At 47.9% G+C, this 13,144-nt stretch overlaps 1 protein-coding gene across 1 annotated transcript in view; it reads right to left on the bottom strand.

Moving 5' to 3' along the window:
* The window catches only part of GLG1 (golgi glycoprotein 1), a 694,561-nt gene that overhangs the window by 529,828 nt on the left and 151,589 nt on the right, over nt 1–13,144 (bottom strand). Inside the window, exon 5 of the mRNA XM_078669216.1 lies at nt 377–580. Coding sequence (XP_078525342.1) covers nt 377–580 — 204 coding nt within the window. The remainder of the gene's footprint in view (nt 1–376; nt 581–13,144) is intronic.

Here is a 13,144-nt window from a genome sequence, read left to right as displayed (position 1 = left end):
GAAGTCTACTTCTATGAAAGGTGGTTCATTTTTCAAGAAAACCTAAATAAACCATTTTAATGGTGGGCTCCACAGAATAGAAACTTTATAAAATGAACAATACAAGAAAGCAAATAAAAGTTACTGAGAATTGAGAAAATGTTTAATGTCGTGTTCTGTAACTAGATATTCTGTTCATAGTGCAAAACAGAAATCTGGTGAAAGACTCACAGATGTGCAATCTGGTTCAGGCAGCCAAACTAGCTTAATGTGAGAAACTTTATTTAAAATCAAACAGGAAACCTTTTCAAAACACTATTTTTGTGAACTCATGAAGGCAACAGACAATCTTTGAACATTAGTTATGCATGAAGTTGAGACAAACTTAGTGACTTACGTTCTCACAGAAGCGCTCTCGATCGTCCCGGCAGGCAAAGTAAAGGTGCCTGTCCAAGTGAAAGTCATCAGAGGAGAGTTCAGCAACACGCAGGATGGCTCGCTTACAATCATCTGAGACTTGAGTGTTGTTACCAGGCTCTTCAGCCTCTTTCACAAGGCCTTTCTCTAGACAAGACACCACCTCGCCCTGTGAATGCGCATCCTGAAAGAAGAAACCTGAATTAACTTAACTAAATGCACAAAATAAAAATCCTCTAAGATTTAATGTACATCCCATATGAACACATTACTTGCCAACAGAAAAAGTATTTTTCTGGTGGTATGATAGTACTCCAGCGTGGAGGGATGCAGGAGTTTTAATGCTCAGGGGTGCCTTGGCCAGGGCAACTCTATTCCTCAGATCAAAAGGGAGAGAGAGGACTAGATAAGCTAGGCCGGATCCCCAGGGTTATATGTATTTATATCAATAAGGGCTAGCTAGTTTAGTAGGATATAGGAGACTCAGTTAGGTACGTCAAGGAGCAACATAATGAACTGGGCCCCTGCCTCACCAGCCTCATGCACGTGCCATGAGCTCACCATAGCCGTTTATAGGTCGTACACCACCTAATAAGTCGGCAACATTGTGGTACAATTAATTACCATACTGATATGACTACCTTGTACGTCTTGTCCCTGTCCTATGTGTCATATGTAGTCAAGCTTGAGGGAATCCCCTCTAACAGCTACAGCGCCTTAGCGAGCGCCACACATAGCGAAAAAAACAACACAATCACTTAAATTAAGTTTATTTTGCACTCTTTCACATAGTAAATGGTCCTGAGGAAAGCCAGCTTCAAATTAACAAGGCACTGGCTGAAACATGTAGACCGCACTAGACGCTGGAGGTCATAATTAGCACTCCAACACGTCTCCTTGCCTTTTTATCTGCTAGCAGAGGCCCAGTTCATTAAAAATAAACAACCCTCGGGTGCTGGGACCTCCTGCATAGCTTTTAAACTACACCTTCTCACCCTTTTTCACCGCACACTCAGCAACATACCAGCTCCGCAGTCTCCTGGCGTTGAAGCACACCCGGGGCACATTCGGTGCCACTGTGGTGGGCCCGATGATGAAGCATGCCACCGACTAGGTCGGTGGGTGAGGGCTTTATGAGGAAAACAACGTCTTTCCTCACTTTATGTTGCTCCTTGACGTACCTAACTGAGTCTCCTATATCCTACTAAACTAGCTAGCCCTTATTGATATAAATACAACTCTATTCCTCACCTTTAGAATATTCCCCAGGCGCCAGACTGGATCAGAAAAACTTCTATAGCAGTGCTCCTGAGTGCAGCTAGGTTGCACCATGCGGCTCCGCAGTGACTTTCTTTAGGTCCATAAGTGAAGTAGTTAAGTTGCATCTAAGCCCCTTCTCTTCGTATCAATGACAGTTTCTTTCTGGATTCTTTCGGCACCCTCAGACGTGGAACACAAAACAAGTGTGTATAATAGAGTTAAGGGATCAGATCTCCAATGTTGGACCTTCTTAGACTGGAAAAAGTTTAGAGAGGTGGGGTATGTGGTCAGTTAGAGTATGCACCACCCCTCATCAAACCCACCCCCGCAAGCAAAAAAAAAAAAAAGACCATCCATCTGATGGTCATTGGTCTGATAGAACTAAAAGATTAAAGCTCTTTTGGGATCCAACCAAAGAAGTCTCTCATTCTCGTTCGAGGGGTGAGCCTGGGCAAAAAACACTGGGAGATTGAAGGATTAACCAATGTGTAAAGAAGTAACTACTTTGGTCAAGGCAGCCATCAGAGTACTCAGCACCAGTATGTCTGTGAAAAAGGTGTTGTAGGGTGGTTGTACCAATACAGCAGGGATGAGCTGAAATGAAGGTCACGCTGTGGTATTACAAACTGTTTGGGAGGGACATGTGTTAACCTTTTAAGATGATTTAAACAAGAAATGTTGGTTCCAGCAAAAGCATTAAGGCTGAAAAGGCCAACAAATAACATTTAATAGTGCTTACTGCAAGGCCATGCTGGACAAAAAACAACAAACCAAAAAATATCAAAGCATCTAACAGTTTAGCTTATAATGGATCTGTCTAGCAGTCCACAAATTTGCCCCAGTGCCCGGCATAAATGGTCTTTGTAGAAGGACCACAGGCAGCAAGGATGACCTTTAGAACTTCAGGTGGCAGATCCAATTCAGCCAACCTCTGCTGCTCAATCTTCATACATGAAGGTATAGATTTCCCTTGTTCAGGTGTGAAACCCTGCCTTGCTGCTGTGACAGATGATCCTCCCTGAGTAGCACCTTGATCAGGACACAGACACTCATGCCCAGAAGCTACAGGTATCACACTCTCCTGCTTTATCTGGAGCTATTCGAATAATTTGGACCCAGTTGTGCCTGATCTTCAGAATTCTGGCCAGGAGAGGCAACATGTATAAGGCTAAATGGAGTCTCGTGTTCCACTGCAACTGGAATGCATCTGTGAGAATGTTTTTGCGGAAACACCAATGCACAAAAGTTCTGGCACTTCACATTTGACATCATCGAAAAGCTTGAGCCAGGGCTCTTCCACTGTCAAAAGAGGTTTGGAGATTCGACCAGGTGGTTCATGATCAGGAATATGCCCTTATGTTACAGCCAACTCCAGAGGTGGTTAAGAGCCCCTTTGCAGACTACCCCAATAAACCACTCCGCACGGCTTGACAGTAACACATGGCGTGATGTTAGTGAGGACCTGTACTCAGGTCACTCCTTGATGAATGGCAGGATGACCAACATCATACAAACAGCCTGCAAATCATAGAATTCTGATAAGGGGCCAGAGTCCTCTGATCACTACCTCCACCATATTCAGGTCTAAATGGGGTGCAAGAAAAGGGCACTGCTTTTTGTCCCACTGTAGTCTAGCAAATACCTCTGCAGATAGTCCATAGTTACCTCCAACTACTGGATATACCAGACAGGCTGCCTTGGAGCAGGGACCACTGGGAGTTTAGATTCCATTGTTAAGACCCTATAAGCTACCTTGGTGTGGCTGACGAGGATGTAATAGGCTAACAAGCCAAGAAGCCTCAGAACTACTCTCACTGAGATCCAGGACAGAGTATGAAACACCGGGTACATAGCAAAAAATGTTCAGGACTTGCTGCACAAGAATGAACACCCATAACTAAACTATACTCATGATCGCTCAAATCAAGGGGAGACCCTGAGTTGGAGGCCAGTGAGACTTTAGGCTTGATGATCGCGAACCCAAACAATGTCAGGAGGTTTGCCAATTGTCTGGGCCTGGTCTAAGACTGACTGTTGTGAGACGGACTTTAAAAGCCAGTCGTCACGGTAGGTGGAAACTGGTATTCCCAACAACACAATATGGGAGGGGACCACCCAATCACTTTTCTGGACACCCAAGCGGCACTGTTGAGACCACCTGATAATTATCCTGGCCTACGTTTAACCACAGGTAATATCTGCAGGACAGGTATATGAAACTGTGCATCCTGTGGTTCTAAAGCCAATATCCAGGTCACCCCGATCCATGGTAGATAGTACCTGGGCCAGCATGAGCATTTTGAATGCATCCTTCCGTAGGAAGGCATTCAGAGGTTGAAAATCTTAGCTAAGCAGTAGCCCTTAGTCTTCTCCAGTATAAGGAAGTAGTAAGTGCAGGAACCAGTCTTTATTTTAGAGTCCAGGACCTTCTTGTGGTTCCTCTGTTAATTAAAGCTTATACCTCTTGCATTAGAACCTATAGATACGCCTCCAAGAGCCAATGTGATGGGGGGAAAGATAATAGTTCAAAACCATGCTGAATGTTCTGAAGGATCCATCTGCTGAATGTGCTGCATCGCCAACCTTGGAGAAATTACTGGATTCAGTCTCCTATGGGGTGATTGTGCACCTCTGAGAACAAGCTAAAGCAGCTTAGGGTTACTGCCACAGGGGAGAGAGACGTGGAAGACAGATACCACATATGACCATTGTTCTGCCTGCCAGATCCACGTCCTCTTCCACAAAAGGACTGGGGTGACTGCAGAGGAGGCAGTGGAGACTGGTGTTGCCGTTAAGCCAACCCTTTGGAGAAGCCTCAAAATGTCCTTAAATGGAGATCAAACTGCATGGCTGGGCATCACAAGATCTAGAGATAGGGCTTTGGCCCAGTTCTAGAGAGTTCTAGGGCTCAATCAGATTTGTCAAACAGGCTGGAGCCATCAAAAGGCATATCCATAAGGGAGGACGGTATGCCTCCTGGGAAGCCTGTAGATTGCATCCACACAGGAGACAGACTACCACACTGGTGCACACCATCCACGACTGACAATCCGTGTATCAAGCTAGCCCACGTCATCTATATGGCTGCATAGCCTAAATGGTTTGAGTCGGTGATGCTCAAAGTTCTTCCAGGGCCGGCAGCAAGATCTCACTGACCATGTCCTAGAGGGCATGCATATATTGTCCCAATAAACTGCATTGACTGACCTCAGTGCTTGATTGGCCAGGACGAACATTTGTCACTTTGAATGCCTCAATTCTTTCCAACTCCCTGGCCAGGAAGATCGTAAACAAATTTGGGTTCACTTTGCTGGTAGAAATATCTCTGGAGTAGGATGCTGTGTGAGGACAGTGAAGTCGCAAGAGACAGGCCTATTAAAGGAATTATTGGACTGAAGCAATGGCTCAGGTTGCAGCTGCATGCCCTCCTTAAAGGTCTCATCCTGCTGCATCATCACAGATGGCCCGGTGAACTCGGAGCACATTGGATCAACTGCACAACCTGCTCCTCAATCGGACATTGCGAGAGATAGAGATCAATCTACACCTTTACGCACTTGCATCTTCTCTTTCGATAGAGAGCACCTTCCACTTGAACTTAAAACTTTCAGGAGGACTTTGACTGCAAAGACTACTTCTTGCTGGAGCGACCTTGGGAGTGGGTCCACAACTTATAGCAGGACTTATGCAAGACTTTACAATTCTACCTGTGTTCGGCAATGTACAGCTTTGCGGTCCTGGATTACATACAGGTGCATGAGGGAGCACTCATCACACAACTTTGAGTCATATCCCTAACCGAAGCATTCGTGTGTCGGTCAGAGACAGTCATCTGTTTTATGCAGTTGTTGCATGGGTTGAAGCCTGTTTTAGTCCCCCACACAATGGATGTGGTGAGAAAGTGCCTCTTGCCATGGTTAGCCACCATTTTGCCTGGTTTTGATTGTAGCGCACAGTGCGACACCATATCTACAGGAGAAGATATGCTCCTACAATGCTTAAGTCAATTCTTAAATATTGTAAGTGCCAGGGAAGCCATGAGGAGTACATGGGCTGTAAACTCGACAACTTTGGTTCCACAGCACCATGATGGTTTTTCTGAAACCAGGAGGGTTTTTGCCACCAAACTACTACTTGTAATAAATCTACACTCATGCCAGTGTGAGATGTATTACAACATGTACTCCTCAGAGGGTACCTGAGAGGCGACCCCCTGAAAACCCTTTGTGTGGGGACTGGCTAGCTTTAGGCAGCCTGCCACACACATACATACAGGTTTCTGGACCCGTGGGTGGAAAGCAGCTGCACTTTGGGACCAGAAACCATGCAAATCCTGGGCAGATGTGTCACACCTTCTCGCCAAGGATGGACCAGTGCTCGAAGGGGAAGCTTCTAAGGCCTGCCGCCTTTGTAATGCGACCCCCAGCCTCTGATGCTAGTAGCAGATGGCAGCCCCGGTTTACACCCCCACTTTGGGAGGGAAAACCTAGAAGAATAGGAGGGTGCTCGACTCTGCCAACTCCACCCCAGAGGAGGCGAGAGGAAGCACATCTTTCAGTCCCCGCCATCTTGAAGATGGGGAAACCACCCTCCAAGCAGGGCTAGGTCTACGCTCCCTCCCATAGGAGGGTGGCATGATAGAGGGTGTAGTCACCCCAGGTAAGGTGCTCATTGGCCCTACCTGCTACTTCCCTAAACACCCCTAGATCTAGTATTTGGGTGGCTCCCCGAGACCAGGAACTAGATCTGGGACGACGTAAGAAGAAAAAAAACATCCCTGCAGAGAAGACTGAAGACGACGACTGCCTTGGCCCCAATCCTACCAGCCTGTTGCCAGCTTCGACAAACATGCGACCTGTCTTGCATCCAGCGACCTCTGAAAGCCCTGGAAGGACTGCTGCCAATGAAAAAGACTAATCTCCCATGGACAGCGGACTGGTCCAGAAGAAAACTTCTCCAAGGGTTCAGCATCTAGCTAGAACAGCGACTCCTGCCCACTCTGCACCAGCTACCCACGGCTCGAGTGAGTGGCTCATCTGTCCAGTAAAATCTCCCAAATAATCCTGACCACAAGGCCAGCGTTGGCTAACCTTTCCTGATCTCGATGGCGGCGCCTGCAGTGTGAATTCAGAGGCTGACCGCACAAGAAGACTGACATCGAAAGGCCCCCCTGCACCCAATGTCCGTAGTTCTTGGTGAGCTGAAAGACTGTGCACCTACGACCCCCTACACCCCTACTTAGCGCTGCTGCTGTGGGTCTCCTCCTGCAACCTCCAATGCCACGCCTGCAGGCATGGCACTGTGCTGGCCTAGGGTGTGAGCCTTAGTCCCGCTTTTCTTGATACATTCCAAGGAGGAGTAATGCCTTAGTTTTGAATATCCGCTCACCATTAACAAGCATTGGCATAGCCAAAAGGTCTCGCTTTTGGGATCTTATAAGTATTTAGTTATGCAGCACAATATCCTTGGTGCAACAACATCAACTGTTGCATGGCTAAACACTCATAAGGTCCCAAAAGCGAGACCTATTGGCTATGCCAATGCTTGTTCATCATTGTGGGTCTGAAACAGTAAAAGTTTTCAAGAAGGGCAGCTGGTTAGAAAGTGGCACTTACTTTCCTTGGCCGGCCTCATTCCAATGAATCAGCCTCAATAATCAATATTAAAGGACTTCTGTATCTCGGTCACGTTTCTGCACTAAAACTTGCCTTTCCAAACAAGAACTTGTCTGCGTTTGTTGCTTACGAGGAGGCGGGACAGCGGTTTTCCCTGGGGCAGGATTGCGCCTGGTGTCACCCGGGACTGTGAGCGGGATTCACGGTGTTAAACGCCTCCTCCCTCCCAATATAATGGCTGAGGAAAGAGGCCATCAGAACGGATCAGAGACCGTGGCCGTATCCGAACCTCTGCTCCGGTGATTGGATCAGAAAAGACATGGGGTGCAGACAACAGCACGAGAACATAGTGAAAGGAGAAGGGAGGAATGATAGCGAGGAGACACCAGTGTGAGACCTCAGAAGAGAGGAGAGGGTAATCAAACCTAGATGAGGTAGAATTTAAGCGAACTATAGGAGACAGGAGAAGAGCTCCAGGAGACAGGAGGAGAGCTATTTCTGAATTAAACGAGGAGCAGGACCCTAATACGGGGTCCCTAAGCCCTTGATTATTCAGGGCTTCTCCACCCTGGAGCGGTTGGTCACTCCAAACAGGCGACAGAAGAGAAGGGAGAGTTGAATGCGGACGGGCGCGATAAACATGAAGGGAGGAGAAGGAGTCACCACAGCTGAAAACATTAAAAGAGAATGGGTTACCACAGCCGAAAGCATGACAAGGGAAGAGAAGGAGTAACCACAGATTAAGCGAAGAGAGAAAAGGATGAATGGATGGTGTGGGGGTGGAGGAAAAGAAGAGAAAGAGCAGGAACATGTGAGACCAAACAGAGAACACGAGAGGGAAGGAGACGGTAGGTAAGAAAGAGAAAAGGGAAGCAATTACCTAATAAAGGCGAAGGGGGTAATAGAGTGGAACAAATGATTGAGAAGCAAAGATCAACAGATAATATAATCACAAATCAGAAAATAGAATGATGAAAAATATAGGATAAAGAAAGAAGGGCAGATAATGTGATGGAGAAAGAGCAGGGAGCGAGACCTAGGATAAAAATGTGTGATGGTAGGAAGAGAATGGGCAAAGATATCAGTCGATATAAAGACACAGGGCTAGACAGAGCTTGCCACACACTGAAGAGTGCACTCGTGCATATAGACGCACTCTAGATGGGAGCCAGAGAGACGCGCACACAGACTAACATCCATAGCGAAAGAAACACACAGACAAGCACATAGAAACTTGCAGAAGTACAGGTGCAGAAAAAGTAGGACAGATACACACGCTAACAGCCATAGACTTAAAGTCAACACCTAGTAAGACATAACTGAATGGGTGCAAGCTAGAAAGTGACAGTTACAAGACACAGAGGAGCATACAGGGAATGACAACAATTGGAATATTGGCATGCTGTACGATTTGACACACAGATAGATACATCATGGCGTCACACGCTGGGCTATAAACACAAAGAAAGTGGCTGGCACATAGAGAGACACCAGCATACACAGACAACACAGACAATACGTAGACGGCACACACGTACACACATAGTATACATGCACACACAGAGTGCGTGCACACAGAGTACTCACACCACGCGCGCACACACAGGCAGAGCGGAGATCAGAATCACGCTCAGAGTGCGCGCGGGCAGAGCTGTGACAGCGAACCACCTATGTGAGTGTGAAGGGAGGGCGTGAGAGAAGCGAGAGCACAGCACGGGCACTCGTCAGACCCGGGATGCTGAGCTCACAGGCTGGCAGGGACAGAGCTCCTTCGCCCGCCTGCGGCAAGTGGCAGTAAACCTGGCATCCAATTTCTACAGCCCACTAAGAGGGCACCATGGACCGCCAAGGTGCCCACCCACGGAGGTGCTTCCAGTCCGCCCTGTACCACGTCACCACGGGCCCGGAGAGGGCAGCCAAGAGCTTCGAGGAATGAACTGGTCCTCCGGGGAGAGAAGTGAAGATGGGCCAGCACCTCTGGGAGAGGAGTGAGAGGAGTGAGAGGAGTGAGAGGAGTGAGAGGAGTGAGAGGAGTGAGAGGAGTGAGAGGAAGAGAGCTGCAGCCAGGGCAAGGAAGGGTCTGCTCCTCTGGGGGAGGAGTGAGGAGGAGGGCTGCACCCCAGAGGAGTGAGGACTGGTCTGCACCTTTAGATAGCAGAGTGAGGATGGGTCTGCACTTCAAAGGAGTGAGAAAAGTGCTGCCCCTCAAATAAGTGAGGAACGGTCTGCACCCCGAAGGAGAGAGCAGAGGACTGTCTGCACATCAGAAGCGAGAGGAACGGTCTGCACTCCCCAGAGGGGCGTGAAGACAGGACAGCACCTCTGGGGGAGGAGTGGGAAGAAAGAGAAAGACAGCCTCAGAGGGCGCAGGCGCCGAAAGTGATCGCGATGCACTTAATTACCCATGACAGAGGAAAAAAGACAGATGGTGGCTGCGTGCGTGCACGCAAGCTTCAGGCCACCAAAAAGCCTGTGGTAGCACTTTGAAAACCCTCTTACTAAAAGTGGAGCAAGCAGCGCATGTACTGCTCTAGGCTCGACCTAAAAAGCACACTCATCAGCATTGCCCAGTCATCTATCGAAAATCTGGTCGGACTGGACGCATGTATATTCAGTGGGACAGCTGTACTCACAGACCAAGCAACGGTGCCTGTGGAGTTCAGCCACATTTCTGAATCAATTTTGATGCATCCGGGCCATCACTCACCCGGTCAGAGAAAGGCTTCTTCAAATGGTCTAGCATTCTGACAATCGTAGATTTTTCCAGTTCCTATAACCCTTGACATACTGGCCAAAAAGGCAGGTGGTATCAGCCATGTGGAGAGACAAAAGGCCTAAAGCACAAACTTGGTAACTTAAGGAGTCCAGCTTTTTGGGGGAGCACTAGGCAGGGAGTTTGGGTATTTCTTAGACGATTTAGATTAAACAACCCGATCCTAGTGGTGACTGGTGGAAGGACAAAAAGTGCAGGTGTAGCAGAGCAGGCATGCAGCATCTGGCGATCTAGCCATGGACTGGTGGGCCCAAAAAAGGCTTCTCCTATGTAGTCATTACAAGGCCAAGGAAAGTCGGACTGGATAAAAGGGTTTCACATAATCTAGGGAGGACTGCAAGATTTCTGCTAAATACAAGGATGTCACTTTGAAGACCTCCACTGCCTTCACAAAAAATTATGAAAGAAGCCCTCCTAAGCTGGGTCAGAAGAGTACGTAGAGTACCACTCGCACGAAATATCTAAGCCACTGGGATTTTGCAAGACTTAATAAATGCTGGTAGCTGGTATCAGTATTTTAAGAAGGCAGAGTGAGCTGCAGTAGATGAGGAGCGTACAGCACGAGCTGAAGGTGGGCCAGACCATCCCCCTCCCACACACTTCCAACATCCAGCTCTGAAGACGAAGGATTGGTGCTGGCCCCTGAGGCCCAATGAATGAGCACATAACATTGAGGGCTGGTGATGTTCCTGATCTGGCGAAGAGGTGAGGGAAGGGGGCCTGGACAGCCGCGAGGAAGCAGAGGGCTTCTCTGTGGTGGCCTCTCTCCCCCACCTCTTCCTTGACCCTTGGGGAATCATTGGCAGACTGACAGAGAGTTCCTCTTCCTACTCCCATTTCGTTGGCAAATCAAGCCTTACGGTTGGTGCTGGAGACCAAGATTGGTGAATTCAGGGTGGAGATCTCCCTCCTGCGACAAAACCTACGTGGGGTAGCAGACGGGGTGAATGAGATAAAAGAATGTGTCAATCAATTGCCTCTTCATTCTGCGTATTAACCATCAGAGCATACCTTTACAAAAAATAACAAAAAACAGGACTATAAAGAGAATTTTTTTTTACAAGTTTAACGATTGACAAATGGTTAAAAATGGAGCATTCACTTCATACAAGGATAGCTAAACAGTACATATAGAAACAATTCATCAACCAGCCTGAAGGAAATACAGATGTAAAAAAGATGAAGTGCAAAGTCATAAAAGCGCTACGATTTAACAACACGTCAATGAAGCGTCATAAAGTGCTGGGCTACAAAATAGTGCAAAATGGCAAAAATGTGTCTCAGGAGGCAGAGGGCCTAGCCCCACACCGATACTGAAGCAACACTATTTACAGCAATACCAGATTCACAATGTAACTATTATTGAAAGAGCTTGGTTTCACTTGTACCAAATATTTAACAGAAGGTGAATAACAGCACGTACAATTGGGCCTGAATGATCAGTTTTCAGAAATCTCAAGGCACCAGATAATTAATCACCGTGACCGGGGGAGGGGCAGGGTGGGGGGTAGTAAACTACGGAATACGGCCAAATACAGGTAAGTAATATAAATAAATAAAACTAATTTCATTGCGCGCACTGCATCGCCAAATGAAAGTTTGTCCCACTCAAAGAATATTTTTCACAAACATAGGCCCAATATAGAGATTTCAAACCTGCAACCTCAGCCTTAGAAATTCTTCCTGGATCTTCCCATAGTTTCATTAGTCCTAGGCTCCTGAAGCACAAGTTACTACTTGTGTAACGATATATCTGTAAGAGACATTAGTTAGTATTAGATTCCTTACCTTAGAATATCCCCAGGCGTCAGACTGGATACGGAAATGTTTGCGTAGCAGTACCCTTGCGCGTCGGTAGGCGTCGTCTGCGGCTCCGCGTCAGTCGTTGGCGTCGTGGGCGCCATGATGACGTTGGAGTACTTAGACGCCGCCTCCGCGTGCTGACGTCAGTTCTTAGACACAGCTTTTCCACGCCAGAAACGCAGAGCCATGTTAAAAACCAACACTGGTGCCATTGAAACTAGGGCCCTGAAAGGGGACAACCCTAACCCTAGATATTGGTTCGCAGAACGGGGAGGATGGGTGGGTCGGTAAGGAATCTAATACTAACTAATGTCTCTTACAGATATATCGTTACACAAGTAGTAACGTGTGCATCTGAAAGAGATACGTTAGTATTAGATTCCTTACCTTAGAATAGATACCCCAGCAATACCAACCCCGGTGGTGGGTCTGCGAACCAATAATCACACCAGAAAGTCCTGGAGGACGGAACGGCCAAAGAAGCCATCCCTCCGGACTTGGCTGTCCAGGCAGTAGTGTCTTGCAAACGTGTGCAGCGATGCCCACGTAGCTGCCTAACAGATGTCTTGTAAGGGCACACCCCTGCCCAGGGCAGTGGTAGCCGCCGTCGCTCTGGTAGAATGAGCCCGCAGTCCAACAGGGGGCTCTTTCCTAGCCAAGGAGTAGCATGCCTGGATACACAGGATGATCCACCGGGAGATGGTCCTCTTGTGCACCGCTTTCCCCTTCTTCGCGCCCACGTAACGAACAAAGAGTTGGTCATCCACCCGGAACTGGCGTGTGCGATCCAAGTAGAATGAGAACGCACGTTTTGGGTCCAGACGGTGGAGCCTCTCCTCCTCTTTAGAGGGATGCGGTGGCGGGAAGAAGGTTGGCAAGGTGATAGACTGCCCGATGTGGAAGGCCGTGACAACCTTGGGCAGGAAAGAAGGTTTGGTACGCAGCACCACTTTGTCCGGATGGACAGAAAGGAAAGGTGGAGTACAAGAAAGGGCCTGGAGCTCACTCACTCTCCTGGCAGAGGTGATGGCAACCAAGAAAGCGGTCTTCAAAGTCAGAAGGCGAAGAAGACAGTTGTGAAGTGGCTCAAAGGGAGCGCACATCAGAAAAGTAAGAACCAGGTTCAAGTCCCACTGGGGCATCACAAACGGAACAGGAGGAAACGTGTGTGTGATGCCCTTAAGAAATCTACTTACAATAGGGGACTTGAATCAGGAAGGTTAATCAGGCAGCCTGAGAAAGGCTGAAAGGGCAGAAAGGTAGCCCTTGATAGTGCCCAGAGCAGAGCCCTGCTGGG

The sequence above is a fragment of the Lissotriton helveticus genome, chromosome 12 (assembly GCF_964261635.1).
Source record: "Lissotriton helveticus chromosome 12, aLisHel1.1, whole genome shotgun sequence".
Classification (NCBI taxonomy): domain Eukaryota; kingdom Metazoa; phylum Chordata; class Amphibia; order Caudata; family Salamandridae; genus Lissotriton; species Lissotriton helveticus.
The sequence above is the reverse complement of the archived record's forward strand: the minus strand, read 5'-3'. Positions and strand labels throughout refer to the sequence as shown.